Here is a 24,894-nt window from a genome sequence, read left to right on the forward strand (position 1 = left end):
TTGGACATAAAGACACGAAAGTGAGCATGCTATGGCTCAGATCATTTCTTGGTGCAGATAACGTTCAGGTGCAGTATAAACAAGTTGAACATAGAAAAACTAAAACGCCCAGAAATACAGGAGAAATTACAGAAGCAAGCTACTAGAAGACTGACAGAACTAGAACTACATTCACAACTTGTACAAGAACAGCGTCACAACATTAAAATGATAATAACGGATACTGAAGAATCAATATTAGGCATACAAGATAGACGGAAAACAGCATCATAATTTGATGAAGAATGCAAGAAAGTGATAGCAGAGAGAAACAGACTACATATACAGATTTCGAAACTTAAATATATCGTCGAAGCGCGTCGATTTTTATTTTTTTTTTTAATGTTTTTTGAAAACCATTTAGTCTGAACTATGCCGCGGTGGCTGGATTGAACACAATTATCAGGACATCCGTAAAGTTCTGTTTTTCTCCTAGAATCCACTTACAAATTTGTCCGCCTTCTTATTATTGGTGTCTCATTTATCAAAATTGTGGAATATCTAAGTAAGTTACCTTTATCATTGAGAACGTTATTTTCCCTTTGTAATTCTTAGTTTGTCTCTGCCCAGCTAGACACAACATCCTTAGCTACTTCTGTCTTTTGCTCCACCTGCTTAGAAAGTCTCGAGAGGGCGAGGTTATGGGCAACTCTTTGTAAGCCTCTTGCACGCCTGTATTGCATTGCTTACTACTCTAATTATATTCAGAATTTGATTTGAATTAGATACTACTCCCGAAATGTCGATAAACATCACGAGGGCCTCTTTTGCATCACTCGGTTTATCATGACTTCCAACAACCTCCCTGTGCAATAGACATACTGCCCATGATGGAGTTTATCATTATGTTATCTAAGCGTTTCAAAAACTTAGTAGTGGTTTAATTAAAAATTTTCTGATGAAATAATGATGCTTAAAATAAAACGAATAGATATAGCGGCTTCTGCCAAAATGTGATGGCCAGAGGTGGATAGTTCGACGGTGTTTCAATTAAGAACAACAAAAGAGAATAGATAATATTGCCATCCTAAGCTACCCAGTTTACGCCCAACAGATTTAACGTGATTTCATCAAAAAACATTACTTCTTTCGAAACGTTTATTCTCTTTCTTTCTGAATCTTCTCAAAAATATTATGAGGAATCCGATACAGATGCAGGCACCAGTGGTCTTTCTCTTCATTTTGCACAAAATGAAGCTTCTCTCTTGAAATCTCTTCATTCTATTTCTGCTTCTTTACCCCGATTTTTCCTCCATAACTATTGAACTACATCCTCTTGTGTCATATCCTTATCTACTTCGAACACCCTCATTTTAGGGTTAACTGTGCTTACGGATCCCACCATGACTTCCGTGCCCCACCATAGGGAATGTAACACTTGACCTGAATCAAGATTAATCTTTCATGGATTGGCATGTACACGATAAACGCCACCCTCGAAGATCTACAGAACCAGTTTTGTCAATATTCCTCCTTGAATTTTTAATACCCCTGGCGCATCCACCATTTATGTTATTTTTTAAATTACAATTATGATGAAATAACCAATTCTTTGATGATCATCTTTCGTGAAAACACCTTTATTACATGAGATTTTTTAGAGCGACGAATGAAAAGTTATTATTTAGGAGTCATTAGTTTCTATTCAAACTAAACGAGTAAATAAGACACCTTCATAACAAAGATAATAAAGTAAGTGTCATATAGAAAATTGGAATAATGTCGTGTAGAATGGTTGTTTAGTAGGTGTCGGTTCATATTTAATGATGCCTCATTGCCCTACAAGTTGTAACTGGAAGACATGCTCGGAAAATTTCCCTCCTGAAACTAGTTGAAACAAATTTCACGTCGGCCTATTTGTTTTCGTCGAGTGACATGCAATTTACTCGTTCGTTTGCCGGATTTAGTTCCGGGCCGGGAACGACTCTTCGTTGCACGGCCCTTCTTGAAAACGTTGTCTGCGCGCTGATGACGATCCAATTGCCCCAGAGAGTGAGTCCATCTCCTGCCGACGTTACGTCGTGGTAGTCCGGCGATGGACGTTTCAGCTAATTTAAATGGGCTCCTAATTTGGTCGATTGGTAATGGTTTCCTTTTTTTCTCGGATATTCACAGAGTAAATTTTGGGATTTCAACTTCTGTTTGTATACGAAATGGGATTGACGGGATTTCAGTTTCCTTATATTTTTGTTCAAAGTGAAACGAAATCGTATGAAAATGTAGGATAATAATAGAAGCAATCTAGGAAACAAGGTTTAATAAAAGTAAAGTATCCGCGGGTGGAATAAAATCAATACAATTTTAAGTAAGTCTGTAATATTGCGGTACTCGAAGCCAATTCGATCGGAAGAAAAATAATCTACTTAGGTAAAGATTTCCGGAACTTTTTAAATGAGCGACCTTCTTTTGAAATCCTCCTTAACAGATACCGTTTTTAAGCGCGTACTTCAACACAAACGACTGATGCCAACGTCGACTGGTGGCTGATGAAAAAAGTTTCTATCTGGCCGGTAACAATATGACTTTTTAAAGTAGACCAAATCAGCCGCGGCCTGACGGAAACGGGAGATTTACGACGAATATCCTTCCTGAAATGGCCCTCGGCTACAGCAACGGACCCATTCGTAAATCTAAATTTCATGCGACACTGTTCCCTCCGATAGCGTTGTTGCAAAAATTCGTGCCGGATTTTCGAATATCGAACAGTACAACCATGGCCCAAACTAACTGTACGCATTCGATCCATCCCTATATTTACGGAAATTCTGTTAAGCGAACGATACGAGTGTTTATTTTCACGTTAAATTGAATGAATTAATTTAAAAAAATTAAATACACGTATGTACCAGTAGTGAAAATCGTGGACCACTCGTTTTACTCCAAACTAAAATCCGAAATTATTTCGAATTCGGATACAGTTCAATCTACACATTGAATTCGTATAATATTGTTATCTGGGGGAATTGTTTGAATATCGGGTTATAGAACAGTGTATAAATTTCAATGAATGTTTCGAATGTTGACGTGTTTATAAAATGTTTGTAACTTTAATTAAAATATGTATTAAAAGATTGTTTCATAAAGTTGATAACCATGTAGTACAGAGTTTATCTACAAAAAAAAAGTCTAGAAAAAATAATCAGATTATTTTTCACATATTATTTGAAGAGTTCTCTAGGGAAATTACAATAGCTGCTATGTTTACGACATCTCTGCAAATAACGTTCTAGAGAAATAATTAATTGTAGAAGGGAATATAATATATCCATAGAGTTCTTGCATGATACTACATACTTGAAACAGTTTTAACTTATATTTATCGCATAAGATCGATTTGATTTTCAATTTCGTCCAAAACTGAAAATTTACTTACTCGCCAAACCATTCTAAACCAAAAATTTATAGATTGTAATGCGGAAAATTGCATTTCCCCCGCGTATAACTTAATTTTAGCAACCGACGTCTACCGCTTGGGTCGAGAGGATAATCCCTTACTTCGCGGCCCGCCCGGCTTTTAAGTGGTTTATTAAAGTTAACCTGAAATCTAGAGAATAATAACATTATAGGACGGCCCCATCTTCCGCGCAAAGCGACCAAAAAGCTCGATAGCCGGAAACACGAATTCGGTCGAAAACCATTTCCATTTCGCACTTTTTGCTCCATTCACCGAGCCCGATTGGAACTAGTATTTCTCTTTTACGCCGGCCATTTTCCTCAGCGTGTGCACAACGATGCCGGCGTCGACGACGATATTGGAAAACGTCTTAACCGATTGATATTTGATTTCTAGCGGAGAACTCGGATGTTATATCCAGCTTCGGTGGTAATACGGCTTAATGCAGTCGTAATGATTAAACCGCCATAAAGTTCCGCAATTATCTCGGAAACTAAACCGCCCAATTTGACATGCAACTCAAATTACTCTTCTATGATTAATATCAGATTCAACCTCCTAATATTTGTTACGTTAACGATCTTAATAATTCGAAATCATTTCACTTAAACCATTCTCAAAACGTTTACATCAAGTATCACGAATATTTGTGATCTACAAAGCGAGGTAGCTATATTAAATGTAGTCGTGCAAAATGATGTCAGCGAGGTGTACACGAGAAGTTCAAAAGACTTTCAAAAGACGATGCTATAGGAGAAATGTCGTACTGAATTTAACTGTTTGTTACAGGGTCCTGTAATGAACCGCTGGGAATGGAATCCGGAGCAATTCCGGATGACGCCATCAGCGCAAGCTCATCCTATGTACCAAACGTTGGACCAAGGAATGGCAGGTAATTCATTACGTTTGTATCCCGTAGCTGATTTGGAGAAAATTACGTATCATCTTGATACGAGATATTTTTTTTAAAGGAAAATTTTCATTTATATCATCCTATTTTATTAGGGAGAAGTATGTATCCGTGGCGATTTTTGTTGTTTGATGATAATTGTAAAAAAAGTAGTGGTGAAATATGGTGAAAATATTCTATTACTTATTATTTATTTACTAACATTACAAATTTACGACAACAATTAGACTAATTATATCTATCAAGTATTGTTATACACATCACTATCGAATGATGTCGGTATAGTTTCATCACTCATTGTTACTACCGTTAATAAGGGATTAAATTGAATTAATTGGTATTGAGTTGTATTGTTTGTACGTATAAAATAACAATAAAGTCAACGGCTTCGTTTAGATAAATTTTTTTTTCAACAAAAATTTCAAATAAATTTAATTAAAGACAAATATTTCATTAAAATATATTACTTCTTGCGAAATTTGAAAGATGAGACCCAACTCTCTCATTAAATTTGGTGTGATAAAGCGGTTGTGGGAAATTTAAAGGAATGTGATATTGTTTATTATGTTGTTCATTGACAAAGTACTTTCCAGAGTTAATAAATTCAAAAACAAGTACATTCTTTTCTTCACCAAAGACAACTTATTATAGTTTATGTCGAACTATTAGTTTTCGCTGGGAAGAAACCTTTTTTAGGCCGTTATTACACTATCATACTTCCATGTAATAGATCTATTATCTTTGATGATAAATATTATAGTGTCATGTACCAAATACTATAATAGTTTAAATATGATCATATATCTATGACCATCTGTTCTCGTTAACAGGACATATTATGATATTTGGAACAAAAATGACGTCTGACAAGTTTCAGTGCACAAAAGCTGCCACCAAATTATTAATTTCCGAGTGTGAAACGAATAAAATATATAATGTCAAAAGTAATGACTACAAAAACAGACACACACGTTTACTTGTTTATCAATCGATTGCTGAGGTTATAAATGATATTATTGAAGTTTGTACAGCAACAGATGCAAGGGAGGAAATCAATGGATTAAGATAAGATTCACCAATTGCTAAGAATCTAAGTATTACAATAAGGCGGTCACGCTTATACTGTTTCTCAAATGAGTATTTTTCTTTGAAATCAATTTATTTATATACTTTAGACGTCAAGCAACACAAGCTCTTCTTATCCATTCTTAAATAGTTCTCGTAATGTTTTGGGTCTTCACTTTTCAATTCTCTCAATAAATTATTCCGAATTCCCAAATTATTACTTTTTGCTACCCAACGCGCCTAACAAACAGACACCAAAAGCAAAAAAAAACTGTTGTTCGTCCATTTTGTATAATAATATAATTACATATATTATTATATAGTGTAAATCGACAACATATTTTGGCAAATATTTGATAACAGATCTATGACATAGAACTATGATATTTTAATATAGGCCTTAGAAAAGAATAAAAACTGTATATTTTTTATAACTTGACTCCCTCTAAAGCGCATGTCGTGACGTGCAGTGTTAGTAACATATTGAGTAGACAGAGGATTAAAGACTACGCCCACACTCCGGGCACAGAATAACCAGAAGAGACAGCTTTGTCGGAACGTTTCATGTTTTAATGTTGTTTGAATAACCTTCAATCAGTGGCGCCTGTATCGAGCCCTTTAAATTGGGGTTGAAGTAAGGTTTATACGCTCAGAAATTTATAATAATACTTTTTTAAAGGTAGGTTTACACTATAACTGTAAACATAAATAAACTCCAATTTAAAGGACAAACTCGCACATATGCGCTCAGATGATTTTTATCTAGACGCCTCCACTGTCTCTTCTGGTTATTCTGTGCTCTAGGTGTGAGAAAAATAGCTAGATTTGTTGTCAGCATTATCAATATTGAAATCTAATTATAGGTTCACCGAAGATTATTTTTGATAAGTTGTTTCTCATTTTCTGGTCAGCACTCAATGTGTCTGCATAACGAAATTCATTGTCTCAGTTCTTAGCATTATTAACTCGAGTCTCTACAATTATTTATCTAGCCTAGCGACAGTTGTCAGATGTCATCGTCTCTTTAACATTCGTGAATTGAAATGTTTTATTATTTACTGAAACATGTCCTTTAATTGGATCTCATATCTATTCGATATTATTAACCAGACAATTTGGAAACGAATAAATTGACTTGCCATGAATTCCTTCACTTTGGCAAGTAATTCAAGATTAAGCGCACTTTCGTTTGTTGGAAGAAAAGTAAAAATTTATCCTCTTTTCCAAGCGGATGTTGGTATCTTTACCTGAACTGAATACTTTTAATAGGTGAATTTTGTGGTTAATTCTCTAAAACGTCGCGTAATCCATTTTCATTACTAATGTAATCAATAATAAAGCGATTTCCTTTCCAGGAAGGATAGGAGAGACCTGTGGACAAACCTTCCGTTAAGGCTTCCCTGGCGAAGCCAACGGACCAATCTTTTCACACCTTAGTTCTGTTGGGTCCAACGTTTATCCAAGTAGCATTAAAATAAAATATTTCTCAGCCTTGATTGCAATATTTTTTAATTTTGTGTAGATAATATGATTTTCTACAAGTGCATATTTTCATCCTAGTATTCATAAATAAAACGAAGTTTTTAAATCTCTTTACGTTCTATTTTAGCCTGTAGAATCCGATATCTTCCTCTTTCCAACATCAACGGTTTTAGCAACTTTATTGATGGTGCGTTTTTGGTTGTTCGTTTTAATGTTGGTACTTTTTGCATAGATTGAAATTGCAGTTTAGTTCACAAGATCATTGTACTTCATTAAAATTGATAAAATAAGATAGAGTCAGCGACTTTACTTACTTTTTTAGAAACGCCCTCAACTAACAAATATACTTCTCTCGGCGTTTCTGCATTCATTACTTTTGGGTCTCGTATCCAACAACAGGGTTCATGAATTATTTTCTCTTCTCAACATCTCACTATCTATATAATGGCGTATTAAACTGAATAAGTGTATTGGAAATACAGGTGTATTGGTAATGATGTGGGTTTGGTTGGATCCGCACAACCGGTCAGTACCATTTCCACGGAACTAGATTAGGTGCAGTATACGTGCGCTAATTAGATGCCATGTCTTAGGATTAGTAGGGCGAACTGTGCCCATAATCGAGCGATTATTAATAAGATTAATCGACCGACAAACTGGGTTGATTAATCCGATTATGGTTTCAGTAAATCTGAAACTTTTCATGTTTTTTGTAAAGCTATGTTTAAATCGAATACACGATTTTTATGCACTCTTTGGAATAAAGAATATTGTAATGGAGGGATTGAATTATTAGACTTGCAAAGATTACCTATAGGACTAGTGTCGAAGGAATATGCTGTCAGTAATGAACATTTGAAAAATAAAAGTAAAATCTTCAATACGGTGTAGACATATGATGGAGTCGTATATGTTGATTTGCCATTCTCCGAAATAGATGCAGGAAGTTAAGAAATCCCAATGACCGTAAATATGTGGGAAAATTTATTGCAAAAAAATATTTCATCAACCTAACCTAGGAAATTAGCCCATGGTGATTGGCATCTTTTACCATTGTGCAAAGATGTTGGAAGCCTAACTAAAACTGCAACAAAATGCAGTTAACTAATCAATTAATTCCTCATGCCTTTGCTATAATTCACCCAATTTTAGTAATCTAAATCTTTAGTAATCTTGATCACAAATTCTGTATATCTCTTTTATTGTATTAGTTATCTAAAATATCGCTTACTTCTGGATTAACACCCACCACATCAAATTGAGAAAGAAGAAAATGCCGACAAAAAGAATATGAACCGACAAACTTGCTGGTAATATAACACTGGTAACTTTAATTATGACAGTATCAGAAAGAGAAATGAGATTGTAGCGAAATATAGTGGATTAACACAATACTTTACAAAAGTGTGAGCTCAACTACACTACTAGATAGAATAGTAAAGACTGTCAATGCTCTGGTCAATGCATTCAACTCATGACATGATTAAAATTGACGTTTGAAATATCATCCGCACGACCCATACTTGGATCAATCAAGAATTTATTGATTTATTGGAAGTTTATATTCGATAATGAAATGTTGGTTTATATGTGTTAGGTCAACATACGTTGAGTAACAGTAAATTAAACGGGAATCATGTTAGCACGTTTGTTGTGCAACATTAGCATATTAAATTTCTTCGAACCTATGTTTACTTTATTTTATATATGTCTTCTTCTTCCTAACGATCTGTTTATTTCATTAAATGAAAGAAGAAGAACTTCGTGGGCGGTGTTATTAGAAATGAAATTAGGAATTTCCGAGTTGTACCACATCTATTACAATAGTATTTAACAAACAGTATTTAAATTATATTTTAAATTTAAAGCATTATTTTAATGAAAAATAACTAGAAAGTTTCGAGTTTAGCCATGTGTTCATTAAACTAGTATTTAACAAATACATTTTAAGTTATATTTGAAATTTAAAGCACTATATTAATGAAATATAAAACTAGAATGTTCTAACTTTATCTGTGTTTCTGTCAAAATAGCATTTTGAATTTAATGTACACGGTGAGCTAAAAAGAATGAAACCTTTTGATCAACACCCCAAGATCTAAATATGACCTCAGAACGAATAAAGACATGTTATGTTTTATAATTCGAAATACATTTTTCCGAGAGTTCAGTTCATTTTCCCATAATTTCATATCTCCTGAAATGATACAGCAACCCACAACAAACTACTAACTGTAAACTGCAGCTCTCGCCATACCATCTACGATTAAGACACAAGCATAAATGTTCTTACTCCAGTACAGTTCCTCTTTAAATTCCTCTCTGTTAGTTAACGATTTCAACAACAACTGTAATATGTGTATAAATGTATGATGACCAACTAGACATGAGATCTATTCCATGTCTTAAAGCCGAAAGTGCGAAAGTAAATGATGAATATTTATATTAACGATTAAATAAAATAATGTTATAAAGTAACATAAATACAATGAATGTAAAGGAATGTAGACCCTGACATGAATGAAGAAAATCGGAGGGGAGTAAATAATTAGGAACAGGAAGTATCAACCCTAGCAGAGATAGAAGTGCTACATGAAATTCCTCAATCACCAAATATACCAACAAATATGGACTACAGAAAAAATGCCCGATGCTAGATCGTGCAAAAGGTCTAGGCCCTTTTCTAGGCACAACATCAACACTTTAAATATGTACATCGTAAACCAAACTATATAATAGCCTCAACTTTCCAAGAAAACTTGGTAAGAATGATAATAAAGAACGTCAGTTGCTGCTTAAAAAATATCAAAATAACTGCTCGCCTACGAGAACCACGTAGACACCTACTCAGATAATAGGAACTTATACAGCAGTGGTAGGGTCAGCTAACAGCTATGGCCTACAAATAAATAAACAAAAAGAAAGGTCATGCCAGAAACTATGTTGATTCATAAAATGCATGACCTTGGAAAGAATCTTGAAATCGATGCTGAGAACTTCATTTTTGCGGCAATTTTCGCATCTTGGCTCCAATGTGATCTCGAAGAAAAACTGTAGCACAAAAGTAAGAAGACGGGTTATTACAACTCTCTAGTCGTATGATGAGTAGGAAAACAAAGTTAATAATTTACCAAACCCTTATACAACCCGAAGCCAAATGCTTGAACTATAACTTACTTCAAGAGCATGTCTCTCAAGTGGCTGGGGAAGACAACTAGGGAAGTCCAAGAATATAACTATCTACTTACCGATTAGCTTATTATGCACAGATTCTAAAATCTTGATGAGAAAAGATAATAAATAATCGCTTATGTGAAATAATAGCCAACGGAGAAACAGTAAGATGACTCAAGATTAACACCCTTTTAACAATCTTTTATCTATCCTTAAGTACAATACTTATTTACAAATAAAAATACGAAATTTCATAACATCTATTCATTTAGCTTTCTCCATGTTAAAAACTTCAACAATAACATCACCCGAAGTATCCACATTCAATGCATCCCGAAAAACATTTTTATCAGAATTATGAACATCAGAATAGTTTAAGCAGTTTTACCTTGTTTTTCTTGGTAAAATTTTTTATTTCAAGTTCTTATTTTGGTCTTTTAGATTTACAAGAGCTATCTTGAGATTACTTCGATCATTTTGTTTTAATTATACCCCATTGCAAAATAACAAGGCTAAGTAGAAAACCGACCTATTTCCTCATAATTAACACCCTAAATACTTGATCATAAATAAGCGTATAAATATAGCGTGATTACGAAGGAAAAAAAATAATGTAAAACTATAAAATTTAATTTATTGTACACAAAACAAATAATTCGCCTATATTTCTGGGTTAATTTAATGGTAGATAGTGTTTACTGTCAAACAAAACGATAGAGAAACTTCTCAAATTTAGCTCTCACCATTTTCAGTTGAAAATTATAAACAATAAACACCAAACAGTAGAACTTTATTAAACGATTTTCATATTTTACCTCCCATTCCATTGATTCGGCGTTCAGTTGGAAAAACATTGGTGCCACGTTACCAGTGCGCCAATTTTCCCGGAAATTATTGCATCAATCACATTGTACCTATCAACGTTTGCTACTTACGTGATTGTGTCTACCGCAACAAAATCTGTGTACATTACCGTTTTTTGCGAGTCTACACGAGTATTAAATCTAAGTTCACTTAAGCTTCTCTAACCACTGACTTAATTTGATAATTTTTATCTTTGTCTTTTGTAACCAACATTGCCTGCTTAATTAAAAACATTTAGGGCTGTTTTAGAATGAAAGCATAAAAAACAAACAAAAAAGCCTTAATTACTGAATGTAATTAAAAAGAAAACTTTAGACTCAGGAGATGTATATTTAAGGGAGCGATGTATATTTAAGAAATTTAAGAACGATTTCTAGAACTATGACAACGGTTTTATCTATATCAAATATATTTGATCACATGATATACTAAAAACTATACTAAAAAATTATATTACATTTATGAAAAATAAAATTAACAAGTGTAAAAAAATGGTAGGTTCAGGATTTCATCGGAGATCATTCCAGTACGTGAACTTCAAAAATTGCCCATTCACCACTCTCCCTTTTAGATAAAGCCGATAATGCGCGAGAACGTGGAAACACGACGTAAAAAGTTTTCCTGTATAAAATGGCCCATTATTCGAGTATTTAAAAAAAAACCTATTTCCCGAACAAAACATGTCCCGATTTTTAAAACTGTTTAGCACTTCCTGGATATTCCGGTGGCAAAAATCGAAATCGTTGTTCCCTTTTAAAACGCCATCCTCGTTTTGCAGCCTCGACCGTCGTGTTTCGTTTTCGATTTTCCGTTAAGTACAATAAAAACTACTTACGAATTACGTTCGATAACTGAACGATTTGCGCATACAAAAATTATAAAATAACTTTACTTATATTACTACGTATTTTAGTATAAGAAATTATTAAAATGCATTTTTTTCTACTATATTATCGATTCCTTCATTGGCAGATACCGGAAGCGTTACAAACTTGCGAGATATTCAATTTCACCGTCAATTTTGTATTCTTATGGATATCGTATAAATTCTTCTCAAGATGTAACGATCTCGTTCGTTTTCAATAGGGAAAAGAATTTGTGACGATATGATTTTGAATGATATCTATTTACGGCTTAAATAATAAATCTGGATAACGATAATAGGGTAAAGCATTCTTAACACTTAAGCTTAGTTAGTTAAAACTGGCTCGACATTTGAAATACGGCTCGTTCTTTCCAAAGTAATGCACGGCTGTTTTATATTCCCTACTTCATATAAATTTAGACCTCATACAACTTCTCGCAAACTCCCGAGTTTCCCCAACTAAATTTTCACGTCAGCGGTCCCAACGCAAATGTTGCTCCTTAAGTCCATTTCTCTCGGCAAGTTAAGACATTTGATTTAATGACGTAGTGGGGTTGGACCGGGAAAGACAAAATTTTCAGAATATTAACCTCGATGTGCCACCACCATCTACCCGCATTACGTATTCTCAACGCCCAACTAAGCTAGTTTTCAAATAATAACGAAACTTAAATATACGTCGAATTTAATGTGAAGGTAGGTAAATCTACAACGCGTTTAAAATAATTCCATCATCCAGTTAAGCTCACGTCGGTGGTGGTGCCGTTTTAAAGTAGGTGAGCTCGTTTTAATTGAATGGACTGCTGCTATACTACGCGCAGATTTACTTTTACAACTTACCCCCCGAGTCGTTCGTTATTTCCACCGAGAAAGAGAATTACTTCACGTAAACCGATGCACAACGTAATTGTGGAACGAAATTTTCATTTATTCCCAAACATCTGCGCCTCTTGTGTTTTCTAAAACAACATGGTTTCATTTTAAATCCTCATAAACTTTATCTAGATCAGCAACTTTGATTATAAGCACTAAATAAAAATTGTTTCCTTCCAAAACCGCCAATACAGCACGAAAGCTAAACAAGGATGGTGGTTGCCACGTATGCAAGTTAGGCAACTAATACTTGGGTGCTTTGGACGTCGGCATCGCGGAAACCGAGTAGATCGGGACGTCAACTCGGTGCGTTACGGTAATAGTTTAAGAGCGATAAGACATCAGATTACGGACGGAGCATCCGGCATGTGAGTACATAACTTATCTCTTAGGGGATACAAAACTTTATGGCAATCATAACCAGGGACCGTCGTCTGCGTAATAAATCTGCGCCGGGACTATTAAACTTTATATCCATTGTAATCCGCGTCGTGTTCGCTCCGGCCTAATATCCACCGGGTTGCCCGAACTTATCTGATCTATTCCGAACGTTCTAGATTAAAAATCTGCACGCAAAGATATTGAATCTTTCATACTACTTGTCAAGTTTAAACGTCACATCAAACATTTAAAAATCTTTTCCATGTCGGATGAATATAAAACTGATATCTTTGGATATAAATGGAGGAAGTATAGTTATTTTGATGAACCCGATGGTGAAGAGATACTAAAAAAGTGGTTAATTTTTATGAAACCAGCCGTTGTAACTACTATAATGGTATCGGCAACAGATATCTTAACATCAAAAAAATCTTTAACGTATACTCAAGTATTTAGACGTATTGGACATCTAGCAACGCCTATCATCGGTGGGGCAACCGCTTTTGTACTTGTCACAAATTTAGCGGCTAAAGTTCGCGGTGGAGGTGATAAAACATCCTGGTTTCTTGGAGGTGCTTCTGCCGGATTACTTTTTGGAACTTGGTGGGGTACCGGGGTTGCAGCAATTTCATCTACTGCTGCGTTAGGTTTAGCTTGTCTTATTCGAAAAGATTTATTGGAAAGAGGATGGGATCTATTACCTGGAATACCAGTTCGAGCATACGGTGGTTATTTTGCATATAGACACGATTGGACATTAACCAAACATATACCTGGCAATTACGTAACAACACCACCCGAAGAATAAGTTTATTTAATTAAATAATCAATTTTATATTTTTAATTAACTTATTTTAACACATGTCAATGTCAGATTTAATAAAGTCGTTCGATCTCCCCACAAAGAAGACTCTATAATTTGATTTTTAAGATGCAACCCCCGAGAAAGTCCTAAGTGGTCTCAGTAACACGAAATCTCGTGCTGTTTTGACTGCCCCCATATACGCACTCCGGTAATTAAATAAAAGCTACCGCATTGTACCGGGGAATCATGGGGTGGGGATAATAGAGTAAAGCAATTTGCGAGCCCGTATTTGGGAACCCTCTCTGCATTAAATCTTTCAAGGGAGAACGGGGACGTTTCACTCCCCGTGACGATGTATATTATGTTACTCTTAGGTTGCTTTGATTCCCTTGCAGAAATCTGATGCACGTGCAACCAATTTACTTACAACTACATCATTTTATAGTAACAACACTCAATAAATCTGTAAATTAAAATAATTCAAATTTTATTTCCAATGATTATAGGTAAGGTCTTAAATTTATTTTTTTTTTCATTTTTTTATCTAAAAGAATAATCTAATTTTGATAGAAATCTGTTTGGTCGACATGCTTGATTAAAATATTGTACAAAATAACAATAACAGTGTTCTACTTCTTTATGGTGTAGGACACAGTATTATATCGCGTTATTTTCTTTACAAACAAAAGAATTAAGAGAAACACTTTTTCTCTTAATTTTTACATGGTAGTTTCATTATTTCTTGTATTGTGGTCGTGTATAATATCGTATTCATTAAAAATGTTTGTTACAGTAGGGTGTATATATTTAATTTTAATTATGACTGTTACATTTACTTGGAATAAACACTCCTATTATATCTTTGTAAATAGAAAGTATGCTAATGTGGCTACGACATGCATCACTTTGTGGCGATTTTGATGAAAATGAATCTTATTTTAGAATATTTATTATTACATCAACAAACTCAACTATAATGATATCCACGCAAGGATTCATTATTTTTTAAATCGATGCTGATAACCATTTCAAAGTTTATTGATCAAAACTTTGAGATGAAACGAATCGAAGAAACTATTGCTGAAGTACTCAAAACATCAACAGAGAACATAATATATGGAAACATAATTAACATAAAAAATGTGGAGAAATAAACGAATCCCAGAAGAGTGGAAGGTAGGTGTCATCCAGCCCATCTATAAGAAGAGAAACAAACTAAACTGTAACAGCTACAGAGGCATCACTGTAGTCGAAAAAAAGATGCTACAACACCTAGCAAAACCACAGACTTACTAATATCAGGCTAACTGGATCGAAAGTAACAGTCAGAACTAACAGAGCTGTTTGAAATAAAATGCGGAGTCAGACATGGTGACGCGTTATCTCCCGTAATATGTAGTCTGATTTTAGAAGTTGTCAATACGGGAGCTCGCAATACGAAATGTTACCAACAAGAAAATCTTGCGGCTAGTGTCAGCACCAAAGAAAACCTTTGGTGCTGAGGGAAAAATTTAGTAAACTCATAAATGTAGCCTCAAAAGGAGGACTCATAACTAATGAATCCAAATCAAAATATATGGTGTTCATAAGATCCCGAAAAAAAAACCTAGTACCGAACGAGTACAAAGCTTTATATATTTAGGATCCGGCGTAAATGAAATAAATAATGTCACTGAAGAAATCGATGCTAGTATACAAAGCGGCAATTAGTGCTACTTATAAGCACTATTATAAGGTCCATATCGACTGGAGATGAAATCAAATTAAGAGTCTTTCAAAGACGAATCTTATGCAAGATATATAGACCGACATAATATGGTGCTGAAAGTTGGAGAACAAGAATCAACTACGAATTGACACATAAATGCACAGAGAATAACATGACTGGGACATCTAGAAAGGATAAAGGGAGACAAAGGAAAAAGAGAATTGTAGAATAGACACCACAGGGATAGACAGCTAGAAGAACACTAAAGATACGATGGAAGGATGATGTAGTAGAGGATATTAGGACACTTGGTGTATGAAATTGGAAGCGTGTGGCCTGCGACAAATCGGAATGGTAATACAACGACGACAAATATAAATCGACTCCTCAACTCATATCAAACTAATATATAATTTGAATAGAAGCTTAAGATCTTAGACAGTCTACGCAACGCTTGAAGAAAATGTTATCAATATTTTTATAACCAAATTATGCATCGTATTTTGATCAAAATCATCTAAATTACACAGTTTTCATTTGTGTAAAAACTGCATATAAATTAATTAGTTTACGTTTTGTGCATTACCGAACACACGTAAGTTATTGTGTTATTAATAACTAACTAATAGGTTTTTTATGGAATCAATGGAATAAATCTTTTAAATCGTTTTCGGTAATGAAGATCTAAACAAATAATATTCTGGTTCTTCCTCTCTCCCTAGACCGTTCCTGATCAGATCTGACTCCCAAATATCTCTTAAAAAGTTGTACGAACTGTCTCTCTGTCCCTTTGGTGGCCTACATAATGGTCGAATTCCGGTCGGGTTATTCGTAAGCATAATTTTCGGCCAAAATCTCTTGCGTTGTCTTTCCTATCTAACACTGTCCTTAATTGCTATTTGGAATCTGATGTCTAATTATCCTCAGGGTCTTTATTTTCCTATTTTAACCATTCTGTTAGTTTTGTTTGTTTCGCCGCATATCTCAATGCCATCAGTTATTCTTGGGTCTTGTAATAGCCAAATAGTAATAATCAAATAATATCTCGTAGGCAGCCTGAAATTGATCTGACTTCTCTGGTCCTTTGTGGGATCGTGTACATCCAAGTAGGAAAATTCCATGACTTATTCGGTTGAGATGTTGGTGATCCTTAGCTTACATCTTGTTGGCTGTTTTACTATCAGGACTTCGCTCGCATGATAGAACTTGTTTAGTTGTCTTTGCATGTCATTCTCTGAGTTGACGATAATCGCAGCGTCGTCAGCATAGCACATTATGCAGATTCTCCTTTAGTGTTTGTATAGATTTTTTGTGTTTTCAGTAATTACTTAATTAATTTATTTATTTTAGTATGTCATTATTGGCCTGATGCAGGCTTTATGTATCCTCACTTTGGTTTCGGTAGATATGCAGTTATTTCTTCAGATGGTTTCTGGTTGTTCTAGAGTTTTCGATAAGACTTGATATACTTACACCAAAATAAGTTACTTTTACTTGCTCTATCATGTGGCCGTTACATCTACACGATTCTCCAGCTATTACCACAGCTTTTTTTTTTTTTGTAACATTTATGTTTTTTTTCTGAATGTGTTCTAAAAGCCCGTAATAGCCATTGTAGTTCATCCTCTGTATTTGCAATCAATGTTGAGCCCTCAGTGAGCTGAAGCTATCACCCTGCCTCATACTTATATAGTATTAATTTCTCCGATTGTTTTTATAATCTGTGGGTGCACTCCCCTCGACTTTCATCAAATCTATAAATCAGGAATATGCTGATTTGTTATGTTTTATTGTTTTCCCCTACTTGGTTAACTATGAAGACCGCGTAGAGCTGTTGTTCCTCGCCTACTGTTATAGGCTTCAGAATTCGGTGTTACATAAAACGGGAAAACACCTTCATTAATAGGCTCTGAGGAACTAAGGTCTTCAAATCAAATAAATTCCTTGGTTTAATTGTTCCCAAGGAACTTATTTGGCGTTATCACTATAAATTTCTTTCAAACCGCGTGAATCTGGAATGTAGTTTTTTAGCTGCCTGGCTGGAATTATTTCGATGAACGTTCCGATATAGTCATAACTCTTTCTGCCTAACAAGATCATCAGCACTCCTACAACACTCGTGGTATGACTGAAATTCGAGTACTAGATATTTCAATATATTCCCCTCAGAATTCATGATCTTTCCTTTAACCAATTGTCGCTGCTGTAAAAATTACCGTTTTAAAAAAATCAGTTTATGATATTGAAGATTTTTGTCGTTGGTTGACAATGATACTATGGCTGATTTTAGAATTGATAACCTTATCTAATCTGAGATAACCCAAAACTGCATTGAGATTAATGAATTTGACCAAAAACATTTCAAAAAGTTAGACGTCTTTTTCTTTGTTCTTTAGTTGAAGTGGATCATTTCAAATTCCAAGAACTCTCAAGTTTCAATGGTGACAAATGACTTTGGAGAACTGCCAAATTAATTATTCAATCGCTAAGTCGTCTTTTTGTTTATTTGTTGATATTATCATCGTGTGAAGGTCTTTCTTGATTTGTAGTCCGCAGGCTGTTCCACGAGTCATCCAGATTTTACTGTTTTTAGTGATATTGCTGCTGAATTCGAAATGATGATTGTATGTATTGTTGATGAAGTACTTTCAAGTCGTGTGCGATAGTGGTACAAATTCTTCACCTTAATCTCCTTAACTAGATAAGATGGACTCAACGCTAAATTCGAAATTACCTTAATAACCAATAGAGTATTTTAATTGCAAATATTTTCAGAGTGATTCATTTCCTTATCCATATCGCTTACATCTATCACTAAGAATTTCGTATTGTGTTGTATATTATTTAAAACAATTTTTGTTATTGGATATTGACAACAAATAACCTCAATACACATACATTTTTTTGGTTTAATGAACATATGATATTTGTTCAAGTTTATTTGTCGAGGTTGTGTATATACAAATATAAATACAAAAAATTCAATACTTTTAAAATCACATTGAAATGTAAAAAGGGTATTTATGAAATAAAAATCAAAGCATACTGGTGGTCTAGTTTTTAACATTGAATGTAACAAGAGAAAATATACAATAAATCTGCTTAAAAAATGTCCATAAAATCAAATTGAATAATATTAAGAAAATTTAAAACCCCGCTTCTATTACATCTGTTATAAAAACTGTACACATAGTTTTTTCATTATCAACATTTTTTAGGTCATATCGAACATTTTCCTAACAGGCTAAATTATAAACAGTGCAAACAAAGTTTGTTTTTGTTCACCACAAAATAAAAAGCAACGAAGCGTAAGCAGTACTCCGTTAAATAATATTTCAGCAATTATCGGGAACACACCATACGTTATTAAAATGAAAATGAAAAACAACGAAATATAAAACTTGTTCGGAGTTGGTACCTAACGTAGGGTTTCAAAGAACAAAAAAAAAGTTAACTGAATGACTCTTTAACAAATGTGATGACTACCTAGCAAATTGTTATTCGTTACAAACAACGAGGAGGTCACACGTAAACTTTGATTCATGCACGTGTCGCATTGTTACAACGCCGATTTAATTGATACATGGAGTTGGCTTCGAGAGACGTACACAAAAGCACCATCTAGTTACGGCCTGGTACAAACATGCAAACACAAAAGACCAGGTTTCCGTACCTGAAGCAAAGTAATAAAGTTTTAACCAAACGCTGAATGCTGGAAAAAGGGTGCGCTTTCATACCCGTTTCAGCAATCGGTTGTAAAGCGAACTCGTTGATCAGAAAATCGTGCACAAATAATGGAACTTGATGGGAACGCACACAATATTACCTACTATTAATCAGTGTTGCGTTAGTGTAAAATCGTGCGGTTTTGGTGTAATAAATTCGATGTTATTAACATTTAATAACGACGTGATCTGTAATGATTTATTGCTTAAAATACGATTAATTTTAATGGTGTGGGTTTAAAATTCGTTACCGAGTCAAAATGATATAATTGTAATTTTATATCAGCGCAATTAAATTAGAGGAGCTGCCACAACGTTATTCAATTAACTGATATTCTTTTAAATATTATATCGTATGTCCATCAGTCAGCCTTTGTTCCGCAACTAATTTTTTTTCAATATATATAAATCCGGAAACGCCGGATCGTTCAATTTCCGTATTGATAGGTTGAAGCAGCTCTAGTTTTTATTATATTTTGATATCTCCCACAGATGTTGACGTATTACCAGATTTTTGCGATTTTACCTATCAATTAAAGAGTGAAAAAATTTACCTGCCCTCGGCATTTCTGGCTTGATGGAACCGACATAATGCTTAAAACGTTTTCAGTGTATTTTCGATGGATTAAAAAAATCTGCGTTTCGAAATTTCGCATCCGACCGACGGCAACGGAAAATCCCCGATGTTTTTAAAGGATTTCCAAGCAATCCCGAGGGTGTTTTCGCTTACAAAACACGGTTTCGTTTTTTTTTCCGCGGGATACTTGTTCAATTTTTCACATGTAATGGTCGAAAAATATAAAAAAAGAATTATCGATGCTTTCGAAAGTAGAAATAAATATTGAGCAAAGCCAAGTTTCCACGTGACATAGGAAAAGTTTTCCCATTTGCCGGCTCGAACGCGCGCGCGGCGCTAAATAAATATCATCAAAGCGGCTTCCTAAACATACAAGTTCTTATTCGCACACTTTTAAACAAGTTGCCGCAGTTCCGGAACTATCAAAGCCGAATTTCCATGCGGAAGCACAATCCGAAGATTTTGCCTTTCGTGCCTAGTTTGCGGGATCCTCGAAAAGTTGGGCGGATTTCGTTTTGTTTCACCTTAACAAGACGGACCGACATCTTCACCTGATAAAAGCAACACTTTAACATCAGCTAGTTAGTGTTCCGTTTCCTTTTTGAACGGAAAACATTGTTTAGACGTACTTTATAAGACGTAAACTATGAATTTTCAATCATGTTTCAAGTTTGGTTTTAAGTTACTTCAAGTTTTAAGACAAGATGAAAACTTGTGTAGTCTCGAGTCATTGAACCTCGACGTGTATAATATTACCCACAGCAACCCCCATTAAATTCAAATCAATATTCAGTAAATACAAAGCCTAAAGGTACTCATCCGTGTGCAATATGCACGTAGGCATTGGATTACACGAGTGCCATCGACAGTGAATCAATCCGGCACTCGAAGGCGCGAACCGATTCGCTGGGATAAAGCGCATCGACAGTGACGGATCAATTCGAATGAACCGTGACCCACTCTAACACGGACACTCCTGAAACCGAACATACTTTACTTCTATAATCAAAGACTTACTTCAAGTAAGTCTTTTTACAGTAAGATTTACTATACTATCGCACCGGTTCGATAGTGTCGAGGGAATGAACGTCACCCCCATCCTGCTACAACCAGTTACAGTGCAGACGTCTCATGGGTCACACTGCACACGTCACAGGGTCGCCCCTTTGTTTACTTAATAATTTATCTCCATTGTGTGCAACGTTGGTCCCCGAGCATTAATGCTTCTGGCCTCATATTACTATTAATAAATAAAGGAGGTGGCGAGCATTTACCCCTTTTGGTACGTACAGTTACTAATGCGGTCGATGTTGCTTTAATCATAAATGGATACAAGGTATTGTTTCCCAGGACTAGCATAAAATTAGTTCAAAAGTTATCTACCCCTTTAGAAAATTATGCTATATAACCACTATAAACAATAAAACTTCATAAGATTTTAAGAGAAAAAGTTAAACCGATATTTTGCGAAATTTTTGCAATATCGAGCTCATATCTCAAAAAAATGTAATTGAATAATGTTCTGCGAATACACCGTACTGTACCAAACTCAAGCAGCTGTTAACCTAATTTTCTGCTATATTTAAGATTATGCAATATTTACTGCTACAATTATTCCTTTTAGTATTACTTGGTGTATTTTAGTAACGAACTAATATTTAATTCAACACTGATGTTCATTTTACGCAAGAAATGTTTAGCTTTAATTTGAAGTTACTTTTTAATTTCTATCATAATTATCAAAGACCTTTCCACGATTTTATAAATTTCACTTAAAATGTTTCGTACTCGCGCAGCTCAGTAAATTATAAAATAAATATGTAAAAGAAACATCAACTGGTTTGTATAATGAATTGCTTAATTACAGCCAATGCACATCACGCTGTAATTCCGGAAAAGCTTTTAAGTGTGTTAATTGGTGAAAAATAAACAAGCATAGTGGCCCAACACTCTCGCTAGTTTTTCTAACAAAACTTTTGACAAAACGATTTTTTTAATATTTCATCCTGAAATCAAAACCATAATGTGTACAAAATCTTTTTTTATTTCTACAAATTTCGACGTGCTAATTTTTTAATCTCTCTCAAGTACACTAAATTTAAATATGGTACTTTCAACTGGTTAAAGTTACAAATTGCAATGTTAAAAAGCTCATATCTCAAAAGGTAAAGGAGATATTACAGTGAAAGTAAAGCAATTTTAAGCAAATTTAATCCAGTTTCAACACCCCAAAAATGAATCTTTTGTTCCTATAAATTCAAATAAAGCAATTTCAATAATTCAACTTTGTACAGTTTTGATAAAAAATAACTTAACAAATGAAGAGCTTGAACATTTGCAAAACATCCATCGATAGATGATAGGTTATTTAATCTAAATGAACTAAATTCAACCTGACCTACATTCAATCTTCTCATCATTTTTATATAAGATATTAACAACGTTTGAAATTAAATTGTTAACATGTTATGTCAACTTACAGTTTCACCTTCTTATTGACCAACCCTCATAATTATCCCACTTATTCTGCCATATCTCAATCTCTCTTTACTTTTGTCCACCAGTAACATTGCATACATGGGGTTTTATAGCCACAATCAGCAAATACAGGACGATAAGCAGTCGTGATTCCTATCGCAAATAAACTATATAAAATTACCAAGACCGCTAAACCGATGATTAATTTTTCTTTATCATTTTTGGTACCACCACAAATTGACGTCAGTCGCCTTAGTAAGTTTAGAATATATGAGACCTTATTGTTGGTGGTAGTCTACCATCTGGGTGTAGCGATAATTGGGAAAGTTTTCTTCTGCCTTGAAGAAGAACCTTGTTATCCCCCAAAATCATCTGACTCATACCCAACAGCATATACAAAAAATGATTGAACTCCATTTCTTACTTTCATTGTCAGTATCTCGTCATGAAATAAATTCCACAAAGTGTGAACTCACATTTTTATTTAAAATAATTTTCCGTTAGTTATTGATATGAACCGATCTAACACACCGTTATTCAATCCCTCTATATCTACATTACCGTTATCTAACATTCTTGGTACAAATATTAAAATATATGACGGACGAGGAAAAATATGAAAGAAATACTTATTAACAATAGTAACTTCGAAAGATAAATAAAAAAAGAAAAAACAAATGCCCCAGGTGAGGATCGAACTCACGACCTTAAGATTATGAGACTTACGCGCTGCCTACTGCGCTACTGAGGCCTGGATGTAGGGAAGCAGGGGTGGCTAGGGAAACGGGTTGCATTTACCTTAATTATTGCTATTGTTATTGTTTATGTATTGTAGTGCTCCGAAGAGAATAAATTATATACTAAAACAATCTTAAATACAATACAAATAATCTCCGAATCTAAAAATTGCTGGGTTAAATTAAACACAGACTCTAGGAGGTACTCTTTTACAAGTTGATTAAATTTTCTGAGATTCTGAGACACTCCTGAGGTCTGATAGATCTGGAGAATGTATTACAAAGCCTTGGAAAATCACAAGAGTTGCTTATTTCAAATGTGGTGGTGACATGCTGAGAGAGAAGGAGGTTATTACTACAATATGGTACCCGTGCCATATTTGTGACTAAAATTTATAAGCATTTGTAACATTTGTACATAATTCGCTGTTTCCACGAGCTATCCTATTTTCTCTGAAAGCTTTAATATCCGTAGAGTTTTTGAACCATCCATAGTTAAAGTTTTTCGCCGCAAATTTTTCAAAAATCTTAGGCACAGTTTCTCATATGCCTGAAATATTTGCATAAACCACTGAGCATAGAAACACTTCCGAAATAGCAGTGGAAAGCTAATGGTTCCAAGGTTTTCACCTAACTACCCGTTTTCCTTTAGAACGGTTGATCTACGAAGAAAATCCTAAGGTTGTGAGTTATCGGGAACGAAACTTCACATAGCAGCAAGTGTTTGTAAAAGATGAGCATCATTTCATATGAGTCTTTGAGAAATCTCGAAAAATATTTGGAGTCATTAGAAAATTCGTAGTGTCGTAGAAATATTCTTCCATAGTTAAAACTATATTTTGACTATTTTTTGCAAAAATCAAGGAGCAAACATGGATAGAAAAAGGTAAAGAAATTGTTGTGGAATCAAGTTTGAATATATCAGTATGGAATGAAGTAATGAGACTATCTCTCAGTGTCACGCTCAATATGTTTCTGAGCACCTTCATTTCAGTTGTCGTTGTTTTCTGCTTTGTTCTTTTCGTTTCTGTTTTAGTTTTGGTAGCGTACGTCAATACTAATCTTACCATAGCTTTACATATTTTTTCCTTCTCATATATTTATTTCTCCAGAGTATGTCTTTCAAACACCCTTCCATTTGTCCTTCTCTTACAGTTTGACTTCTGGTTTCTTCCACAATATTATAGTTACTCGTTGTAATTACTCCTTGGAAGCGACTTCGCGAAATACCTTTTTTCTTGTTTCAACTACGTTCTTTATTTTCTCTTTGACCTTATTCCTCCTTCATTTTTTGATTTTAACGGATTGCGGAAAAATGGATCATTTCATGACATTTTAAGTAACAAGCTGGTATATTTTCATTAACATTTTTTGATGGTGAGCAATAACTTTACAATTTCTATGCTAGTTTCTATGTTTCTAATGCTAGTACATTGCCTGGTTTTCTATCACATTTAAAAAGATAGCGACTTTTTCCTTTTTAAATTTACAGCAGATTATAAATTAAGTCATTAGAATTTCCAGTTAAATATTTTTCCATTTCCACGCTATTTCTAACATTTACAAGCAGAGTCTGCGATATCCATATTACCTTGCACCATATGATTCAGTATGATCTTCAAGATTCAATAAAACAAAATATTAAATGAATAATTGAGAGCTATAAAAGGAGAGTAGTAAAAACTATGATAAGAAAAGTATTAAATGAATACAATTTGGTACAGAATCAAAAGATCTGATAGAGTCTAACCGTTTCGAAGTAAAAAAGATTGAAGATGGGGAAGAAACTAGAAGGACTTCTTCAGCTATCGATGTAA

At 34.3% G+C, this 24,894-nt stretch overlaps 1 protein-coding gene and 1 non-coding gene across 5 annotated transcripts in view; one reads left to right on the forward strand and one right to left on the reverse strand.

Moving 5' to 3' along the window:
- LOC111415884 (discoidin domain-containing receptor 2-like) overlaps positions 1 to 24,894 on the forward strand; it is a 177,954-nt gene that overhangs the window by 102,232 nt on the left and 50,828 nt on the right. For all 4 annotated transcript variants that reach the window (XM_071199831.1, XM_071199829.1, XM_071199827.1 and 1 more), the window contains one exon: positions 4,223 to 4,325. In XM_071199831.1, the coding sequence (XP_071055932.1) occupies positions 4,223 to 4,325 (103 nt within the window). The remainder of the gene's footprint in view (positions 1 to 4,222; positions 4,326 to 24,894) is intronic.
- TRNAM-CAU (transfer RNA methionine (anticodon CAU)) lies at positions 23,019 to 23,091 on the reverse strand. Its single transcript has one exon. It is a non-coding gene; the product is annotated as a tRNA-Met (tRNA).

The sequence above is a fragment of the Onthophagus taurus genome, chromosome 1, assembly GCF_036711975.1.
Source record: "Onthophagus taurus isolate NC chromosome 1, IU_Otau_3.0, whole genome shotgun sequence".
Lineage (NCBI taxonomy): Eukaryota > Metazoa > Arthropoda > Insecta > Coleoptera > Scarabaeidae > Onthophagus > Onthophagus taurus.